The sequence below is a fragment of the Rhinatrema bivittatum genome, chromosome 8 (assembly GCF_901001135.1).
Source record: "Rhinatrema bivittatum chromosome 8, aRhiBiv1.1, whole genome shotgun sequence".
In the NCBI taxonomy this organism is placed as follows: Eukaryota; Metazoa; Chordata; class Amphibia; order Gymnophiona; family Rhinatrematidae; genus Rhinatrema; species Rhinatrema bivittatum.
Genome location: NC_042622.1, coordinates 48,480,480 through 48,502,787, shown reverse-complemented (window position 1 = coordinate 48,502,787; position 22,308 = coordinate 48,480,480). Strand labels below are relative to the sequence as shown.

Below are 22,308 nucleotides of genomic sequence, written 5' to 3'. Positions count from 1 at the left end.
GCCTCTTTAACCCCTCGATCATCTAACGGTCCAACTGACTCCCTCACAGGCTTTCTGCTTCGGATATATTTAAAAAAGTTTTTACTGTGAGTTTTTTGCCTCTATGGCCAACTTCTTGACAGAACAGTATTGTGTGTGGGAGCCTGCTTGGACTCTATCTTACCAATCTCACACCTCCTAAGCAGTTAGTTATATTGTAAGAGAAAGACAGTTGATGTGCATGCACTTTCAGGGGCAGCAGACAACAAAGCCAACTCTTTTCTTGGTTCTCACGAGTACTTCTAGATCTTATAGGAGAGGGCATGCTCTGGCGTGACAGTGCAGTGGGGTTGGATTTTTCTCGGTGCAGGTCCTGGAGGGTGCCCACAATAAGCAGGTTATTACAGATCTTTAACATTCCTGGTGTGGATCACCCTCCCCTCTCTGTGATTGCAGAATGAAGTCCAAGCAGAAACGTTTGAGGCTGAAAAATCCAAACAGAAGGTCCAACCACCAAGGTAAACCAGAATGCATGCAGATGCTTGGGGATGCTTTTCTGTCTGTTTTACCGTATTTTCCAGCGTATAAGATGAGTTTTTAACCCCTGAAAATCTTCTCAAAAGTCGGGGGTCGTCTTATAGGGCGAATAATTACCGTATTTTTTGCTCCATAAGATGCACTTTTTTGCCCCAAAAGTGTGTGGGGGGGGGGGGGGGGGGGGAAATGTCTGCGTCTTATGGAGCGAATATAAAAAAAAAAAAAAATCTAACAAAACCCCCCACCCTCCTAACCCCCCCCCCCCCCCCAAGATCTGCCAAAAGTCCCCGGTGGTCCAGCGGGGGTCCAGGAGCGGTCCAGGAGCGATCTCCTTGGGCCGTCGGCTGCCAACAATCAAAATGGCGCCGACGGCCCTTTGCCCTTACTGTGTCACTGGGGTCCACCAATGGCAGCGGTAGCACCTGTGACATAGTAAGGGCAAAGGGCCGTCGGCGCCATTTTGATTGTTGGCAGCTGACGACCCAAGTCCAGGAGACCGCTCCTGGACCCCCGCTGGACCACCAGGGACTTTTGGTAGGTCTTGGAGGGGTCAGGAGGGTGGGGGGTTGTGTTTAATTTGGCAGGTCTTGGGGGGGGGTCAGGAGGGTGGGGGAAGCTGAGGGATTAGTTTTAAAGGGTTGGGGTGGGTTTTTTGTTTATCGGCTCGGGCGCAGCCGATTTAAAAAAAAAAAAAAAACCCGATCGGGCCGGATGAAAAAACAAACACGATGTGAACTGGAATCAGAACATGTTCCGATTCACATCTCTATTACCGGTACCTCCTTCTCTGCCTCTCAGATCTCGCACATGCACGTCTGCGCCACTTCACTGCAGTCCTCAGGAGCGAGATCTGAGAGGCAGAGAAGGAGGTACCTGTAATAGGATACAAGGGTGGGCCAGAGGGATGCATTACTGCTCTGATAGACTTGGAGACTGGGAGGGCTGGGCTAGCAGGGAGAGCTGACCAATCCAAGCAGGATTTGTATACAACAACCAGCCAATCGCCGGTAAGGTACATCGCTTGCCGTGATTGGCTGGTTGTTGTATACTGGGTACCACATACAGTATGGTTATGTAGTGACACAGAAGGGTAGTCTTATACGGCGAGTATATCCCAAACTCTATATTTTAACTTGAAAAGTTGGGGGTCGTCTTATACGCCCAGTCGTCTTATACGCCGGAAAATACGGTACATTGAAAGTGACTATCACTCTTTCTGGAGACTTTAAATAGTGTTATTCAGCAAGTGTGATAATTCTACCTAGTAATAGTTTCTTCTCCAAAAGTACAGTGGGCCCTACTGCTGAGTTGCACGTCAGCAGCAGATGATTTTTCCTTTATATGAAGAGTATATTGCCAGGACTATGAATTGTGTGCTTAGAAAAGAGAAGCTCTTAAGCAGTAAACTGCCCCCTTCCCTACCCATCCTCCCTCCTTCCCTGAAATAGGAGAGACCTGTATCCAATGCCAGTTTGCATGCCCCATTTTCATTGCCCCATCCAGTACGAGATACCAACCGGTCCTGATCTGAAAATATATAAATGAGATGAAGGGTCATCACCACCTCCCCCAACCCCACTCTGGTGTTAGATTGTAAGAAGACTGACATAGGTGGACCACACTGAAATATCAGTGCATGTTTTTGGAACTAAAAGAGGACGTGTACGGGCTTGTCTCTCATTGTGAGGGTAGCTTTTTATAACTGCGTGGTGGGGTGAAGTCCGCATACAACGTGTTCATGCAGACTTTAGCCAGCATTTTCAAGGTACACTTATGCACACAAATGTGCATAAAAAAATGCTTGTGTACTTGGCCCCGTATGTGCACGGATTAACTTGCATACGCGAGCTACCTTACTTTAAAATCAAAAAGGATGCATGCACTTTCTACTCCCCTTGAATGCATCGCTGCAGTTTGCGAAAAAATGCGCACATAACCGAAGTTATGTGCATACTTAGTCCAGGGCTCTGTGCACGTATATTTTGTAAGCGTCATTTACGCACATAAAATTGGGTGTTAGATACGGAAATGGTTTCCAAAACCAACCTCGTTTCACGTAATGCCTCAGCCTAATATCCGCTCAGGGTAACCTTGCAGCCACTAGCGAGGGTCCTGCCAAGCACTGCCCTGGCCTGCCTGCGCACGTGCTCCCACACTGGCCACCTCCCACCCGCCAGCTGGGTTCCCGCTTGCCTCTGGGTAAGTTCCCCTGCCTGGTGGTTTCTAGGGACACTGGGATCCCACGCTACCCAAGGGTCCCAGAGTTCCTAGACAAACACCCAGAAAACAAACAGCGCACAATACCGGGATCGCTAAATCAGTCCACTGTAGGAAGAGCTATCAGGGTTGAATTTGTAGAGGAATGGCCAGGAACGCAGATCCGAATTAGGAGGCAGAGCAGCAGGATGTTCTTTTCCAGCCCTTCCTCTTCAGGCAGCCTGCAGGGAAGAAGAGAAGAGGAGGGGTTGATCCTGGAGCAGGCAAAATAGAGAACAGCCAGGCTGCTTCCTAATCCAGCCCTGGCCTGCAGGGAAGAGGGGGGGTGTGAACAGACGCAAAAAAGAGTTGCATGAGCCCAAGTCTGAAACTTGTAAGCAGCAGTGCCAAGGATTAAGGCTTCCGTCCTGGTGTACTATTTCTCACAAACTTCAAACTTGTGTTTGCAATCCTGGGCAGCATGGGGTCCTTTACTTGGCACCCAGGGCACATAGAATAAACACCTCCACAGTCTCTATTTATCTCTCCCTTGCTCCACGGATAGCTTTAGTCTCTGAGGCCAGGCTCCCATTTGTGGGGACGAACAACAGCTCTGATACCCTCCAGACGGCGGAGGTTGTTCCCCATGGGCGGAGCCTGGAACTATGCATGTCTTTGTTTGTCATTTTTCCTTAGGCAATACTCAAAGGAAAACAACTGGCATAGTTTTTTTTGCTTTGCTTAATGATGTAAACCCAGCAGGTAAAAAAGTCCTGCAGAATTTGGTCATTTACTCTTCTAAGGCTTTCTGTTAATAACGCCCAGAAATCATGCAATCGTGACGTTTCCCTGTACAAAAAGAACTGAGGCCCTAATGCTACATAAATCAGGTTAATTCTGAGAAAAAAATGAAAGCAGAGAAATGGGGGAAATGAAGTTAATTATAAATCAGAAAAAAATTCTTACCTTTTTAATGCCATTAGAGTTGTTTTTCTTCCACGATGCAGCAATCTTTTTGAAAGAGGAATGAGTCTCAATATTCTTGAATGCTGATCTTCCCTTTTCTGATCTTCATTGCAAACTTTTAGTGGCTGTACTGGTCCCCCGGGAAAACTGGCCTCTTTTTAGATCGAGATACTTTGCATAGGACCAATCAGATTTTGTAACACGCAAGGTTTCAGGACCTCACAGGAATGCAAGACCTATGGGGTCTCGAAGGCTTGGTTCAGTTAAACATATGCAAGATGTAACAAGCTGAGTCAGCTCTGATCACTAATAATAAATAGCCAGAGACCTATGTACACAAGAAGAAACATTTCACAAAACTTTTAAGATTTTTCAAAGAAAATTACAACACAACCTTTTTTGAAAAAAAATTAGTTTTGTATTTGTAATGTGTAGCGGATCCTATGGTCTCGTTACATGTAAGTCCAGGGTGTTAAGTGTCAGCTAGTTAATGTAGGATGGTTCATGGGGAGGGTCCATTCATATGTAGCCCCTCCTTCTGTGGGGACTGGAATGGCCGTTCCCCGCCCCCCTCTCCCCCCCAGGGTAGAATATATAACCACTCCCTTGCTACAGATTGGGAGGCAGTCCTTTTAGGTTGATCAAGAGTTCAGACATAGATAAGAACTTATCTTTTGTTGTTTTGCAGGTCAGGTCAGAGGAGTCAAGCAAGTCTTATTTTCCTAACGTGTAGCCAGATGGACTCAGGACCAGTGGGTTATGCTCCCCTGCTAGCAGACGGAGACAGAGTCAGGTTTCAAAGCTGATGTCCCCTTAGATATACCCCTGCAGTGACCTCAGCCCTTCAGTATCTCTCTGTCTCTTATCAGATGTGGACGGGCTTTCCCTACACCGGCATTGGTGGTATAGAGGGATTGCAGTACTCATTAGAAGAGGAAAATTCACCTTCCCTGTATGTACCCGGATCTGTCCAGATTCCTGGGTTCTGTCCACTAACCAGCAGATGGAGGCAGAAAAAGATTTATATTCAGACAACAACCAACAAGGACTGAATTACATAGTCTGGATAAACAAATAAGCATGGGTGTAGTTTGCTTGTTACGGCGGTTACTACCCCGAATCAATTAAGCCTGATACTTCACTTGAAATACTTATGCAGCACAGCTCACTGCTTCAACTGCAGGGGAGAATGAAGTAAAGTGGATTTTATATTCAGACAACCAACAAGGACTGAATTGCACAGGCTGGGTAAACAAATAAGCATGGGAGTAGCTTGCTTATTGCGGCAGTTACTACTCTAACCAATTAAGCTAGATATTTCATTTAGATGCAGTTCCAACACTGCTCTCTACATTAATGGCGGGGGTGGAAAGGAAATAGAACCAAAAGGTTACTAAGGGCCAAGAATAACAGATAAGTATGAGGAAAAAATCAAGAGCATAAGCTTACTGGGCAGAATGGATGGGCCGATTGGTCGTCTTCTGCCGTCATTTCTATGTTTCTATATAAATGAACCCAGCCACACAAAGATAGGGGTAAGTGCTGCCACCACTGAAGTAGCTCCTGTGCATAGTGAAAGAGATGAGGGATATTCAGCTGATTATATCTGAGTGGGATCCACCGACATATAAACCCCCAAGTAACGAAAGGCGGCTCCCGCCCACTGTAAAGGAAAGTGATCACGCCATCACTCTCGGATTGCGTCAGGGAAAGCCAATGCAGAGGACTTGCCCTGATTCAGCCGGAAGCCAGAGAAACCACCAAAGGCCTCAAACAACTCCAAAAGTGAAGACAAAGAGGAATAAGGATCTGTAAGAAAAACTAAGAGGTTGTTTTAAACCTCGGATTGATAAGATCAGTAAAGAGACCAGCCTTAAGAATCTAATCAATGCAAGCTTTAATAAAAGAAATGAGTCTTTTCTTTGATGCAGCAGACAATACACAGCAAGGGATGTATGCCCAAACCTGCACAAGTGATCTAACATGCGTGTTCAGCAATTTAAGGGTCACCGTTAGCCAATCAACAGGTGTCTGCAAAAGCCCACCCATTACCTTATAGCCAATTAATAAATTTTAGGCATATGTACGTGCTTTACTATGGGCAGGTACCTCTGGTGTAATTTCCAGGAATTGAGACCAGTTAGTTTCGTTTTTGACCAGGTGTGATGTCATCTGTGCTGGCTGGTACCCTGGTAAGTTTCATGTTCATAGTTCTTCATAGTGCTAGCGTCACGTGAGCAGGATATATCTATCTACTAGGTGTAGATTTGTGCTGGCTATTATTACATTTCCCCCTTTGAAGGGTGACTCCTAGGAACCCTTCACATCTATCTGCGTTGCACATCGCCTGTCTTAGGTTGTCCTGCCTAGTTAAGGCTAATCCTTACTGGCTGGAGACTTTTTACCTGTCTTCGTACCACTGTGCTCATTTTTCAGATAGTTATTATGGGTGGTGGGGAATGGTTCGGTGTCATCATTGGAATCCAGAAGCAGCAGGTTCAAGGTTTCAGCTTGGTTGAGCATGATCCGTGCGCTGGTCTGGGTGATCAGCATTTCAGATACTTGGTCACGGCATCTTCGTAGGCAGATGCAAAGGCATGGCAAGCAGAGGCAGACGACAAGCCCAAGTAAGGCAATCGTACGCATGGAGCCAATTAGAATTTTGAATCCTGAACCTAAACTAGAGAACCATGATCGGATCCCTTGGATTTTTGAACTGAACAATTCATTGTAAATCATTCACTTCCATCTTTGGAAACCTTACCATTCTACAGGTTAATACAACATGTTAAAGTTCCTATCTTTTCTTCTTCTTACTCCTAGTTGTACGTATCCTTGTTTATTGTAACTGTATTTATAATATGTATTTATAATATGTATATTACATATTTTGTTCTATGTTCCGGTTATTACCCCATTGTTTACTGTAAACCGGCTTGATGTGATGTTATCACGAATGCCGGTATAGAAAAAAATCAAAATAAATAAATAAATAAATCACTGAAATCAAGTCCTTTCCAGGTTTGCACAGGTACATGTGCAATTGACATCATGTTGCGGGTGATTTCTTCAATTACTTCACCCTTGTCTATTTGAAGACAACAGTTACTGAGGTTAAATTTACCACATAGTCCTCCTTCTGAAGCTAATATGTAATCTAACGCTAGACGGTTCTGGTAAATGGCATTCCGGAAATCCTTTTGCTGTGTAGCTAATATTCTCAGTGCTTTAGCAGTTTCATTAGTAATTATTTCAACAACAGCTTGTAGTCTTATAATATGATTTAACATGTAAATTGGAGTTCTGTAACCGCAAGAGCCATCCTGAGCCCAGGAGGCTGGATCATAATAGGTCACAATACTGGGCCAATAAGAAATTACCATTTGAGCTTTCGTGGTATAGTTGAGGAAAGATTGTGACAAGCAAGAGGAATTGCCTACAGCTATAGTGTGTAATGCTGTGTAAGGTCTATGGGTGCACTATGTTGCAACAATGGAGTGGGCCAATATCCACTGTGCTTTACATGAGGTTGGATTGGTGCTTGTGCATATAGGTGTCACAAATATATTAATCAGGAAGGATAACCTAGCAGAGCAATTGAACATCATTCTTAAAAGGTACAGAGGAAGTATTGAGAGGCAATCCATTGTAATGGACAAGGAAGAAAGGGAAAAACAGACAAATCTGCAAAAGTAGCACATTTAAAAATTTCCTTATGGAAGCAAACCCCTTGGATCCTAGGAGTTGCCTGTAAGGCAGTTAATAAAGGTTCCAATTGCAGAATGAAAAGTAGGGGAGACAAGAGACACCCCTGGTGTGTTCCTCTCAGGATAGGGAAGGGCGTAGACCCCTTTCCATTCTCAATTATGGTTGCTTGAGGATCAGCATATAACAATTGGACTGCATCATAAAAGAGGCCTCCAAAACCCATGTGTCATAATATGTAAAACAAGAAGTTCTACCCCACCCTATCAAATGCTTTTACCACATCAAAGCTGATAGCTAGATAAGGGGTCTGAGTGTGGCGACACATTTCCATTGCTACAAGCACCCGTCGAATATTGGAAAGGACGTACCGATCCTTAAAAATCCTACTTGGTTAGTGCCTACAAGGGACAGGAGGAATGCGGCCAAGCAATCTGCCATAATCTTTGCTAACAACTTTTGATCAAAAGTTGAGCAAAGAAATTGACCGGTACAAATCAGGCGACAAAGGATCTTTCCCTGGTTTTGGAATGAGAGAGATATGGGCATGGTTCATCTGAAGTGGGAAACTGCCCCTCATGATAAAGTCCGAAAATAAGGATGTCAAGGGGTTGGCCCTTGTAAAATCAGGCACTTGTAAAATTCAGCAGAAATAACCATCAGGACTCGGGGCCTTCAGTCGCTTGAACTGATGTATCGCCCGTTTAATTTCTGCTGACGATATAGAGGAGTTCAAGGCCCGCACTTGCTCCTCTGTGAGATGGGGAAGCAATAAAGAAACACAAAAACGGGAGCAAGCATCCTCCGACCAACCTTCATTCCGGTAAAGTTTAAGATAATCCCAGAAAAGGCGCAAAATAGATTGAGTATTCGTCTCAACATGACCCGACGCATTTAACAGACCGGCAACCTAACGAGGTGCGCGAGAGGCTCTGATCAATTGGGACATCAGCTTCCCTGCCTTATTGCTGTATTGGTATAATTTAAGTTGATGATAAAGCAGGCTCTTTTTTGCTCTTTGGTGCAGTAACGTGTTTAAAGCGCATTATATGGAAAGATAACTGTCTCTCGCGGGACCCGTGTTAGTTTGAAGGAGACGGGCCTTGGCCTTCTGTAATTGAGTGGTAAGCTGCAGAACTCGCTTATTCAAAGCTTTGCGGCGATGCGCAGTGTATTAGATGTCACCCTGCAACACCGTCTTTGCCGTGTACGAGAATAGTGTTGGTTCTTCCCTATGCTCCTGATTCAGTTTTTCATAGTCTGACCATCTCTCCTCTAAATATTGTTGTAATGCCCGATCCTCAGCCAGATAAAAGGGAAACCGCCATACCCGAGTCGCGTGGGGTGAGGGTTTGAATTGCATATCAATCCACACTGGGGTATGATCAGAGATCACAATACCCTCAATGCCGGCCTTGTACACATTGGAAAAGGCGTGGCCACTGGTGAGAAAGTAGGCAATTCAGGAGTATGTGGCATGTGCCCGAGAAAGATGCATAAATTCCTTTTCCCCCGGGTGCAACGTGCACCATGTTTCAACCAATTGTAATGCTTGTTCCAAAATTGCAGGCCCCTTTCCCATCCCTTTTCTCTGCGCTTATCTTGGGAGGCATCAAGCTGGGGGTCCCTAATGGTATTGAAGTCTCCCCCTATAATAAGCGTGTCTGCAATGTAGGGAAGCAAGTGTTGGTAGAGGACCTGGAAGAACACCGGACAATAGGTATTAGGAGCATAGAGATTGCAGAAAACCACTATCTTGTGTTATAATTCAGTAACCAGTATAACAAAACGACCATCAGGGTCTTTGATTTCCTTGTGGACCTGGATAGGCAGATTGCCACTCCTGTCAAGCGAGATGTAGCAGAGGCGTAATGAAGGCTGCCTACCCAATGTTTACATAATTTAGCATGTTCCAAATCAGAGAGATGGGTTTCTTGGAGGAAACACACATCTGCAGATTTTCGTTTTAAATGATTTAGGATCTTCAAGAGCTTTTTATAGGGGAAATGAATTCCACACACGTTCCAGGAAAATATGCATGTATGCATATTAAAGTCTCATTAAAAGCCTAGCTAAGTTAAGCATGAACCCTCCCAGAGCACAGAATACCTGGCAGATAGCCGTGACACTTGTGTTGCCATGAAGCGACAAAGAAAACGGACACGCAAATCAGGGACACACTTACCCCCCCTCCCATCACCCTCCCTTCCCTTCACCTTGCTAATTACCTTTCCCCATCCTGTATTTAACAGCATAGTGAGAGATCACTATCCCTCCTACCAGAAGAGAGAGTAGGCAGAAACCCCCTTCCCCATCCAGCCCCAGTCCCCCATGTGCCAGTGTATAGCCAAAAAGGCAGTGAAATATAAACCAACTTCATAACTTATTTATTTATTTATTTATTTATTTAACGTCTCTTCTATACCGATGTCCGTTCGCACATCGCATCAGTTCACAAAAAACAAGAACTTTTTGGGCGAAGCCCTTACAAAGAACAGATATATACAGTTAACTTAGGGGCATAGCCCCTAAGTTAACTGTAACTTAACTATAACTTGTAACAGACCACAGTGAAAATCACAGCTGTGCCCTTCAAAACGTTCAGAACTAGTGAAGGGACGTAAAAGTCCCACAAGGTAGAACGCTGGACCCGTCTGCGCTAGGCATGCAGGGACTAGAGTCAGCACTGTTGATAATAGAACCCCCACACATTAAAAAAAAACAAAACTGGAGCCTACCTAGTCAGTTTCAGGAGGCCCTATTAGTCTGCAAAAGAAGGAAAAAAAAACGCCAGTGGCAGATACTAGAGAAAAAAAATGTATCAGTAATAATGAACAACTCCCGCGACACATGTGAACAACCACCATCAAACTGGCAACATTGTGGACGGGATAGAAGGTAAGGTTTGTCTTTTTGCGGATGACACTAAGATCTGCAACAGAGTGGACACGCCGGAAGGAGTGGAGAGAATGAGACTGGATTTAAGGAAGCTGGAAGAGTGGTCGAAGAGATGGCAGCTGAGATTCAATGCCAAGAAGTGCAGAGTCATGCATATGGGGAGTGGAAATCCGAATGAACTGTATTCGATGGGGGGAGAAAGGCTGATGTGCACGGAGCAGGAGAGAAACCTTGGGGTGATAGTGTCTAATGATCTGAAGTCTGCGAAACAATGTGACAAGGCGATAGCTAAAGCCAGAAGAATGCTGGGCTGCATAGAGAGAGGAATATCGAGTAAGAAAAGGGAAGTGATTATCCCCTTGTACAGGTCCTTGGTGAGACCTCACCTGGAGTACTGTGTTCAGTTCTGGAGACCGTATCTCCAAAGAGACAGAGACAAGATGGAGGCGGTCCAGAGAAGGGCAACCAAAAAGGTGGAGGGTCTTCATCAAATGACTTATGAGAGATTGAAGAATCTAAATAGGGTACACCCTGGAGGAAAGGAGGAGCAGAGGTGATATGATACAGATACTTTCAGATACTTGAAAGGTTTTAATGATCCAAAGACAACGACAAACCTTTTCTGTCAGAAAAAAATCAACAGAACCAGAGCTCACGATTTGAAGCTCCAGGGAGGAAGACTCAAAACCAATGTCAGGAAGTATTTCTTCATGGAGAGGCTGGTGGATGCCTGGAATGCCCTTCCGGAGGAAGTGGTGAAGATCAGAACTGTGAAGGACTTCAAAGGGGCGTGGGATAAACACTGTAGATCCATAAAGTCTAGAGGGCGTGAATGAAGAGTGGGTGGCTCACGGGAATGACGGCTACTACCTGGAGATAATACCCTTATTCAATAAACATATACACACTGTTAATGCGACTCCAACATTGCTCTAAGCTTCAACGGCAAGAGGAAATGTGGAAAAAAGGATTTGCATTTACAAAAAAGCGGGGAGTAGCTTGCTTGTTACGGCGGTTACTACCCCAAATCAAATAAGCCTGATACTTCACTTTCAATGCATATCCAGCATGGCTCTCTGCTTCAACGGCAGGGGGAATGAAGAAAAGTGGATCTATATACAGACAACAACCAACAAGGACTGAATTACATAGTCTGGGTAAACAAATAAGCATGGTTGTAGCTTGCTTATTGCAGCGGTTACTACCCCTAACTAATTAAGCTAGATATTTCACTTAGATGCAGTTCCAACACTGCTCTCTACATTAATGGTGGGGGTGGAAGGGAAATAGAACCAAAAGGTTACTAAGAGCCAAGAGAAACATAAGTATGAGAAGAAAAAAAAAGTGAGAAGCTTGCTGGGCAGACTGGATGGGCCATTTGGTCTTCTGCCGTTATTTCTATGTTTCTATGATATAAACAAACAAAATACTAAAAAAAACCCACATAAGCCCTGCACAGATCTTCCGGCGATACATAGAACCCCCCTCCATGCACCACGTAAAAGCAGAGACCCTGTATGCCGCCCCCCCCCCCAAACAATTCTCCATGGGGCTGGTAATTGGAGTGGCAATGCATGTAACGGAGGAATCCCATTTCGCCTCCCCCTGAAGCGGGAGGAATAATCAGAGAACATCATCAGCCGCCTCCTACAAGCTGAGATAGAAGGTGGCTAGAGTCTCCTTCGCCCGGGAGATAGCCGGGCCCACCAACATGGAGGCTGTTGATAAGAGTCGGAACGAGTGGTCAGAGCCATAAATCTGCCTTAACTCCAGGAAGCAACCATACCCACGAGAGGTGCAGCAGCCGAAAGTTACAGTAGAGGGGAGCCCCAGCCAAGCCCAGGCCGCAGCAACAGGCGCCAGGGCAGGGCCACATGCCTCGGTTAAAAAAAAAAAAAAAAAGGGAGAGAGAAAAATAAATAAATAAAATAAAGCTCGCCATTTCCCTCCTATTGGTGAGTCACAGCCTGGCAGGCTCTCGTGATGCTTGTGTTGTGGATAGGCGCCAGGTTTCAAGCGGAGTGCTGAAGAACTGTAGTTCAGGCCTATCAGTCCATCATCATTGAGCGGGCCACGGGCGGTACCGCACACATTTCTGGGTACCCTGATCCCGGTTGGTGTGTTCGGTCACAAAAGCTTGAGCTGCTTCAGGATTATCCAGACACTTGACCCCCCGCAGCTGTCACCACACGCAGCCGGGCTGGGTATATCAGTGTCACTCGGAGGCCCTGATTAATGAGCTGTGAGCAGTGCGGCGCCATAACTCGATCCTGTGCTGATACACCCGCCGAAAGAATCCTGTGACCGTCGTAAGTAAGGCAAGGTCCACCACGGAACGCTTTCAGAATATCCATTTTGTGGGCATAATTAAGTAATTTTGCTATGACCGGCCGGGGACGCGTGGCGTTTACCTGCTTGGGGCCTAGCCTATGAGATCGCTCCACGCGCAAGGCTCCATTCGTGGTCGGGAGATCCACTTGTTCCTGCAGCCATTTTTCGAGGAGGGCCGGGAGATCCTGGTCTCAGACTGTTTCCGGCAGCCCTATTCCATGGATGTTTGAGCGGCGGGAGCGGTTCTCCGGGTCCTCAAAGCGCTTTACCTGTTGCGCCATCGAGGCCTGATGAGCCGTGATATCCCGCTGCGCTGCAATGAGGCCGTCCTGGACCTCCGATACCCTGCCCTCTACCTCTGCAAATCTGTTCTCATAGCCACTAAGGGTATAGGTAAACTCTGCTAGTTTATCCACATTAGCTTTTAACTCCGGGCCAATCGCTGCTGCCACTGCTGTCTTAATGTTCTCAAGATCAGTCCCGGAAGAAGACGCCATCGTTGGCTCTGCTGCAGGCGGTGATGGCGGATCCAGGCCCCGATTTTTATCTCTCTCCCTATCCTTGTCCTTATGGATCACGCGGGTCGCCATGGCCGGTCCTTTTGGTCCCTGAGGCTTTAGGGGAAGGTGCTAAGAGTAAGCAGATCTTTCAGCAGGTTTTATAGCACGCAGGATGGGGCTGGATGTCGAGGTGAGGCACGGAGCGGAGAAGCCTACATCCGCCTCCTTTGCTTCCTCACCGGGAACTCTCTTCTGCCCACTTAAAGGACACCCTCCCCACCTGGGGACTCTATTTTTCCAAAGACCTGGAGGGTAGAAGTTCCCCTGGCTCTGGCAGCTGATATTCCTGCACAGATTGAGGAGGACACTGTAAAACAATATATTCTCTGGTGCTGTGGATCAGTGTTGATCCAATTTCTCTCACTTGAAACAGTAAAGATTTACTTGGATACTAGCCCAGTAGCTCCATTGACTTTATTTGGCACTTCCAGCGCACACACTGGGACTCGCAACTACCTCGTTCCCCAGGGGCAAAAACAAAGGACACTCAGGGCCACCCTTAGTACTCAGGGCTTTGGGAATAACCTCCGCCCCCCCCCCCCCCCCCCATTACACAAATAATCCAGGCCTTGAAAAGAAGAGACTGTTCCAAGCTCGCCTGGGAAGGTACCAGCCCCACAGAGTGTTATAAAGAGTTTTATTGCCTCATCAAGTAGCAATAAGCAGCCGAGAATGGGGTTACAAATGTTTGGCTATTTATTGGTATTAGTGACCAGAGGTGACCCAAGGTTTTTGGTTTGTCTACCTTTTTTGCCTTTTTATTGTTTAATTAATTAAAAGATATTGCAGCCTAGAAAGATTCCAGTCTTCCAGTCTTTGAAATGACAGCACAGGGTGGCTGTGTTTTCTTGGTGGTTGGGACCCTGACCAGAACAATCATGTTGGCTTTTCATTTTTCTCTATGCTGCGTGTTGTTGTACAGGAAGAAGAAATGCGCAAAATCCAGAGAGGACGAGTCTGCAAATCAGAAGGACAAATCGACAACTCAGTCTGTGTCCCAAGGCAACCCTAAGTCCATATCCTGTCCAACATACAAGAAGTCTCTCAGACTAACTTCTGAGCAAATTGTAAGATTACATATCTGGGGGTTTTTTCTCCCTAATTCCGGGGTGGTGTACAAGATACTTGTGAGCCTGTAGAATCCACTTCTTATAGCGGAAGAGGGAATGCAATAGCCATAGGGGTCATGACCCTCCCCCAAGAAATGATATGGACTGTAGCTGCTGTTAACCTTTTTCCCTCCCAAAGAAATCAAGGAGTCAAGCCTACCCTTGCTCTGCCCTTACAGATTCAAGGTTTGCATCTAAAGCTGTCTCTCAAACAGAGACACTGTTGGTCCTTGTAAGGTATACTGGAGCTGCATCTGCTATTACATTTCTCCCCTGTATAGAACCTGCTATTGCCTATACCCATGGGGTACAGCAGCTGCCCCCTGCTGTCCTTGCCCCCTGCTGTACTTGCCAACCCCAAGGAACAGAGAGACTCTCTACTAGCCTCTGACCTCCTTTCCCTGCCTCTCTTACTGAAAAATACGTGGGCCACATGCCCTTTCTCTGTCAAGAGGGTCCTTACAGCATCTACCACAGAGCCTGCTCTAGAATGGAACTGTATCTGCCATTGTCCCTTCATAAAAGTGCCTACCGCTAACTGATCTCTGAGGGAACTTTTCACTTTCCTAGTAGGATGTGTACAAACAATTCACTGATGAGGAGGAAAGCTACTTTCATTTCATACCTCTAACCCCAGAGGCCTGTTGAGATAATCACAAAGAGGCTGATACTTAGAAGCCTATGTTTTAAGCTGAAAATTCCCTCTAAATTTAGGCCCGCTATTTATTTGCTTGGGTTTAGGCCCCTAAGTTAGGTGCTAAGGGCTGAAAATCAGTGCTAAGCATGTAACTATTTTTCACCACCATAAATCAACCCCTGTAACCACCTATTTTTTAGGCTTCTAAATTTAGGAGCCTATTTTGACTTGGCTCCTAAATTTAAGCATTCAGTTCTAGTACATTTTCAAATGAGCCAATTAACTCCCAAAGTTAGACACCTAAACCCTTGGAAAATCAGACTCAAGTGGTTTGACTCCTGCATGTTTTGAACACAGAGCCATCTGAATCTCCAGGATGGACCCAATGATGCTGTATTCAGTGTTACCACGCAGTACCAGGGCACCTGCCGCTGTGAGGCCACTATCTACCTGTGGAATTGGGATGACAAGATTATTATTTCTGACATTGACGGGACCATCACAAGGTAAGGCACACTCGCCTCTTGATCTTATTTCTTTGCTAGGGCAAGATGGCAGGTTAAAGAACGAGGGCTTGGAGAAGCAGTATGCAAGCAGGGGTGACAGGCTGAGCTGCCATCACTGAAAGCAAAAATTCAGTTTTTGGATCAAGAATCAAAATATATTATTTGTGCAATGTTTTTTTTTTCTTCCTAGATAGATTGTTAGATTTTAGATCTATCTACCTATAATCTATATAGTACAAAAGTTATATAAGAACATAAGAAATGCCAAGCAAGATGTGAAGTCCTCACGTGGATGATGTCATCCAGCAGAGCCTATTCCAGTGTGGATGATGTCATCCAGCAGAGCCTATTCCAGTGAAGTTTGCTTCTTAGCCTCTAGATGCTTTGGCACACTCTATTGAGCATGTGTGTGCTGTCCTTAGTCGCCATGCTGCATGGGCTCTCCTTCAGATCTTGTTTTTTCCATGACACATTTTTGAAAACTTTTCATGTTTTTCTCAAATACTATAGAGGGAAGTAAATCATTTTTTCTTCTCATGAATCTTGAAAAAATGTAATTGCAATTAGTACACTGCAACCCTACATACTGTTGTGGAATAAATTGTATTGTGTTCTCTTTAAAAATAAAACCAGATTTGAACTAATTGCAATTGCTAAAATTAAAAAAAAAAAAAATTAGGTAGCTCCAGTGAGATTTATGAATACACATAAATCTCACTGGGTCGTATGAATAATTTTGCTATAAACATGTAACTACTTGGGCTTTATCCTGCATTATCTGACTGATCCAATACTGTGTGCTAGCCGCTGTGCATGGCTTAACATGCGATTGGATGTGCATTTTGGCGTGTCTATAACCCCCTCTATCCAATACAGGGATTAGCACGTCCAAAATATGCATCCAAAACACCATGTAGCTTAATAGCACTCATTACATGGAAATTCATGTAGATGAGGCTATTAGCTAATTCCAGAGTAGCCTAGTGGTTAGAGCAGTGGGCTATGAACCAGGAGACCAGCGTTTGAGTCCTGCTGTCGCTCCTTGTGACCTTGGGCAAGTCACTTTACCCTCCATTGCCTCAGGTACAAACTTAGATTGTAAGCCCTCTGGGGATAGGGAAATACCTACAGTACCTGAATGTAATCCACTTTGAAGCGCTGAAAAAAGTGCGAAAAGCAGAATATAAATCTAAATAAATAAATAAACAATTTTCCCCATGGCCAATGCGCCCTTGCAATGTGGCAAATTTAATGGCGCCGGCCGTCCATTGCTCCTACCATGTGACAGGGGCTGGCTAATGGCACTGATAGCCCCTGTCACATAAGGGCCATCGGTGCTATTTTGTTTACTGGCAGCCGAAGGCCCGAGAGCGGGAGATCGCTCCCGGGACCCCCGCTGGACCACCAGGTACTTTAGAAAAGTTTTTTTTGGGGGGGGGGGGTTCAGGAGGGTGGGGGTTTCTAAATAATTAAATTTAAAGGGTCGTCGGGGTGGGTTTTTTGGTTTTTTTTCCGGCTCAGGACAGCTGAAAAAAAACACTCAAAACCGCGGGATCGAAGATTTCCCGCGGTTCTAGTATGAACACGATTCTAGAAATGATTCCGGAACAGATTCACATCCCTAATTTCTAATAGCTAAACCTTAGGATGGCTACTAGGAAGAGAACAATGGACTTAAAGCATTTTTCATTCAGCAAGCTCGTCTCGGAGTTAAACAGTGAGGATTGTGACCAGGCCACAAAAGGGGCAGGGGACTCCTGGTAGCAAAGATCCAGAAGCCTTATTCACCGCACCGCAGCCTGAAGTGGAACATAGAGATTTTCCATCTCGATCAGAACTTCAGGAGTGGGTCCTTGAACTTCAGGCCGATATGCGCCATCCTAAATTGCATCTCCTTACCTCCATAATGGAGGTAAGGGAGGACTTATTGGCGATGGGGCATCAAGTAGATGAGCTCGATACCCGAGTTGAGAGCCACGGTATGGCATTGAACACCATAACTGCGCAAAATAAATCTATGGTCAGTGAGCTTGCCCTCTTAACAGATAAAATGGAAGATTTTGAGAATGGCTCAAGACGGTGCAATATCTGAATTAGAGGGATACCAGAAACGGAGGAGTTTGCTAATTGTGTAACTACAGCAAGAGCGGTTTACACTTTCATTCTTGACAGTAAGGAAGGCCTTTTGGATGGCTCTCCTTGCCCTGAACAACACATTAAAACAGAGCGGGCCCGTAGAGCACTGGGCCCTAAATGTGATAATCGACCCAGAGACATTGTCGTCTGCCTATACAGCTTTACTCAAGAGGCGGATATTGTTGAAACTGCTTGGGAAAAAGCAATTTGGCATTGAAATGGACATAAATCGCCATTTACAACGATTTGGCGCCAACCACACTTCAAAACATTATGAGCTCCAGGAAGTTACCAGTGCGCTGCGCCAGGAAGGAATTCACTACAGATAGGCTTTTCCTTTTCCTCTCCTGTTCCAGTGTAAGGGGATCGCCTGCCAGATAAGGTCCCTTTCTGAAGCTGCATCTTTAAGCAAGCAGGCCTGGCTATCACCTTCTCCACTCCAAATTCAGCCCCGAATACAGCAACGACTGACACGTTTCCAAGATGGTGCCAAGCGGAGCAAAGAGGAAGACACTTGTGGCGCCATTCTGAAGAATTGCAATCAGTTCTTTTGGACAGGGGATTAATCTCTATTTATCTGCCCTCATCTCTGCATTTTGTCATTTTTCTATTTCTATGGCATTCTGATGTGCTGTTCTGTCTGATGTCACATAGACACAGTTGCCTGGTATTATGTACTTTATATATTTTCTGCACCTTATGCTTTGGTAAGGGTGTTGGTCATTATCAGTCTTTTTGTTTGCTAAACTTGGGAAGAGGGATTGGTCGAGTGTTCATTTTGGCCTGCGGGTTAGCCCCTTATGAGAGAGAATTTGCCAATTGGATTGGGTGGATCGGTTATTAGTTGGGGGGGGGGATGGGATCATGGGGTTTGGAGTTCCTCTTTATGGTCTACTTGTTCCATTTTATCCTAGTCTTGTGGGCCCAGCTCTGCTTTTGAGCATGGGTTTACTGGGTTTTTTGCCTTTATTTTTATCGCAGTGATTTTACTTATGCAAAAATGAAGGCTCGTATACTCTCACTTAATGTCAAGGGTCTTAACACCCACAGGAAATGTCATCTACTCTCCCGAGAATTAGTCTCTCAGAAGGTAACCATTGCCTTTTTGCAGGCGACAGATCTCCGGAAAAGAAATGAGTACTTGTCACTCAGAGTACCCACACACGAGATACTCAGGAGTAGACATACTTATCTCATCTCAATTGGTTCATGAGATATTATTTCAGATCTCGGACCCACATGGCCAATATGTATTAATAACAATTCATTTAGGGGTTGATGTTTTTACCCTATTGTCCTTATATGCTCCTAATCAGGATCAAGGGTCCTTCCTACAATCTATTAGGAAGCTTTTGGACTCCTACAGGGGAAGCTTTTATAATCATAGTTGGGGACTTTAATTTTACTCCTCGTCCTAACCTGGATAATTCATGCCTGGTAAGTACCTCACTGCAAGGGCTAAGGAAGCTTCTGTCATCTATTATATCTGACTGGAGCCTTACTGATATATGGAGGCAAAGATTCCCCACCTCTCGTACTTATACCTTATATTCCTCTCCACATGCAACCTATTCCCGTATCGATTACTTTTTAGTTGATAAACTTCTATGACCTCAGGTGCCTACTGTGGAGATTGGTCCCATTACTTGGTCGGATCATGCCCCTGTGTGGCTAGATCTGTATCTCTGTGATATGGACAGTGGGCAGCGTTGCTGGTGTCTCAACGAAACCCTACTCAAAGATGATGCTTTTGTTAAAATTTTGGGGGATCATTTAAAGGAATATTTTCAGTTAAACTCTCAGTCTTCTGTCTCCCAGGGGGTAGTCTTGGCATGCTCTAAAGCTATGGCAAGAGGTTTACTTATTTCTAATACTGTCTCATGCAGAAAAGAGATGGAAAGGAAAGGTCCTCCTTGTAGGCCAAAATAGAACATCTTGCCCATCAGCACATGTGTACACAGTCCAACACTATTTATCACCAGCTGCTAGGAGCTAGATCTGAGTTGCAATGATGATGATCAGTTAGCACACCACTTGGACCAGTTCAAACAGGCCTGTTATGAAGGAGGGAATAAAGCAGGTCATTATTTAGCCCAGCAGTTAAAAGCTCAAATTGCTCAAAGTCCCGTTACCAAAATTAAAGACTCCCAGGGTAAAGTACACACTACAGTGGCTGAGATTCGGGGATGTTCACTGAGTTTTATGCCTCTCTTTATAGTAGGGACATCGCCATCAGCAATATTGATATTGATTGCTATCTTCAGGCCCTTTCCTTGCCTTAACTTACCCACGAGCAGCAGCAATATCTAGATAATCAGATTACCACACCTAAAGTCCTTCAGGTTATAAAGATGCTCAAGTTTGGTAAATCTCCAGGCTTAGATGGCTTCTCCAGTGGTTATTATAGTAAGCTCTCCCATATTCTAGTTGTTGTACCACTAAATGATATGTTTAATTTTATATGGGATGGTGGTTCCTTTCCTGAACATTCTAATGTGGCTTGGATTTCTGTTATAGCGAAGCCAGGCAGGGATCCTTCCCTCAGTGGGTCTTATAGGCCCATTTCACAGATTAATTTGGATTTGAAGATATTGGCTAGGGTATTAGCTCTGACGTTGAATGGATTCCTGCCAATGCTTGTTCACTCTGACCAGGTGGGTCTTATTCCGCAGAGTATGGCTGCAGACAATGTGCGTAAAATCATTGATCTCATGTGGTGGGTTGACCAGGAAAACATCCCCTCTGTTTTGTTATCCATTGATGCTGAGAAAGCTTTTGACCTAGTCCATTGGTCATTTCTATTTAAAACTTTACATCAGTAAAAATAAACGGAGGATATAGGAATAGTTTTGACATATGCAGGGGACTAGACAAGGGTGTCCCCTTTCTCCATTGTTATTTGCATTGTTCCTGGAACCCTTTGCCTTGAAAGTCTGAGCATTGCCTCAGATTAAGGGGGTTAGCATGGGCGAGTCAAAATTTAAGTTATCTTTATTTGCAGAGAATATTATCTTTACCCTGACTGACCCATGCTCATCCCTAAAGGGTGTTGAAATCGAATTAAAGCTGTTTAGTAAGGTCTCTGGCTTTAAGGTAAACCTTGATAAATCAGAACTTTTAAATATTAACTTAGCAGATGTAGAGGTGTCTACTATTAAAAAGTCTTTTCCGTTTCAGTGGCTAAAGCTTCCTTTAAGTATTTGGGAGGCTTTCTAGGTGCCCGTACTTCAGATCTGTTTAGCCTCGACTATATACTTTTACTGAAAGCCATAGACCTAGAGAAATGGCAGAGAGGCACCTTTTCATAGCTCGGCCGCATCGCTATAGTTAAAGTGAACGTGCTGTCGCGACCATTGTATCCGTATTCTACTCTTCCAATTTTTATTTCTGCTGCACTACTTCGTTTATGGCAGAAGAAAATCTTTTGATTTTATTCAGCAGCGACGCCCTCCGAGGGCTGCACGTCGGGTTCTTTTTCAACCCAAAGCACGGGGCAGCCTTGGAGTTCCTAATCTGTCCTAGTACTTTGCTGTTTCACAGCTTCGAGCGCTCATAGATTTAGGCAGACTTACCTCTATGAAGCAGTGGGTGGCTGTAGAGCAGTCGATCCTTGGAGTTATTAGCTGCTTTGCCATGGCAACCTCGCTCATCTTGGCGCCCGTTGCAGTGTTTACCTTTTGCCCTCCGCATCACATTACCGGTTTGGGCACAATGGAAAGCTAAGTTGGTGGGCGACTCTTTCTATTTTTACCAGTTGTCCCTTTTCCATAATATACATTTTCCAGCAGGATTTCAGAATAACTTGTTTAATTTCTGGAAAGCAGCTGAGATTACCACTATTGGGCATTTATTTAGGCACGGCAGATTCCTAGAAAGGATTCCCTTGTGGAAATCTGTCTTGGGTTTGTAGACTTTTTTTTTGGCCTATGCTCAGGTTAAACATTTTATAGGTTCCCTACAGAGATCAAACAACAAATCTATGCTTGAAAACTACTGTGCTCAAACTGACACTATTCGGGGCACAGTGTCTAAAATGTTTATGCTACTTAATGGACCGGAATTAGAACCTTTTTTACATACTCCGAGATGGGATATGGATATAGGGCAACCTCTCAGCCCAAAGGAATGGGAGATTGTTTATACCAATGCCAGTAAGTGCTCTATTTCGGCCCAGCTGCAAAAGAATTGTCTTAAGCTGCTGTACCAATGGTACATCACTCCAGTTAAGTTACACAGATTATACCCCAATCAGTCTGACTTGTGCTGGGGTGGATAGGAGTCTCGAGTGTTTTACCAAATGTGATGACATAGTCAGACTTCCATTTTCTGCATATTTTACAATGTCGTCTTTAAAAAAAAAAAAAAAAAAAAAAAAAAAAAAGGGCCATCCAGACTGCAATTTCAGCCCCTTGAGAAAAGAGATCCTATATACAAGGATCAGAGAAGTCCTCTCTGGACTTGAGCAAGGCCTTGGACACTTTCACACACAAAACTACTAAACAAACTAGCCAGCATGTGAATAGGACAGAAAGTAAAGTTGCTTACCTGTAACATGTGTTCTCCGAAAACAGCAGAATATCAGCCCTAACAGACAAGTGACTTCATCAGACGAAGCCCAGGTCGGAGTAGTGACTTTAAGGTTCCAGAGCTTTCTGATATAGTCTATTGGGCATGTGCAGGATGTTTTGCATCATAGTGATCATGCAGCCCCCCAAGTTGTGTATATAGCTGTAACTCAGAGAAAATTC

General features: G+C 44.8%; 1 protein-coding gene across 8 annotated transcripts in view; it reads left to right on the top strand.

Moving 5' to 3' along the window:
* The window catches only part of LPIN3 (lipin 3), a 159,729-nt gene that overhangs the window by 95,606 nt on the left and 41,815 nt on the right, over positions 1 to 22,308 (top strand). For all 8 annotated transcript variants that reach the window (XR_003858164.1, XR_003858165.1, XR_003858166.1 and 5 more), the window contains exons 13-15: positions 436 to 497; positions 14,095 to 14,239; positions 15,276 to 15,424. Coding sequence is in view for 5 of the 8 variants with exons in the window: in XM_029612227.1 (XP_029468087.1) it covers positions 436 to 497; positions 14,095 to 14,239; positions 15,276 to 15,424 (356 nt within the window). In the remaining 3 variants the exon portion in view is untranslated. The remainder of the gene's footprint in view (positions 1 to 435; positions 498 to 14,094; positions 14,240 to 15,275; positions 15,425 to 22,308) is intronic.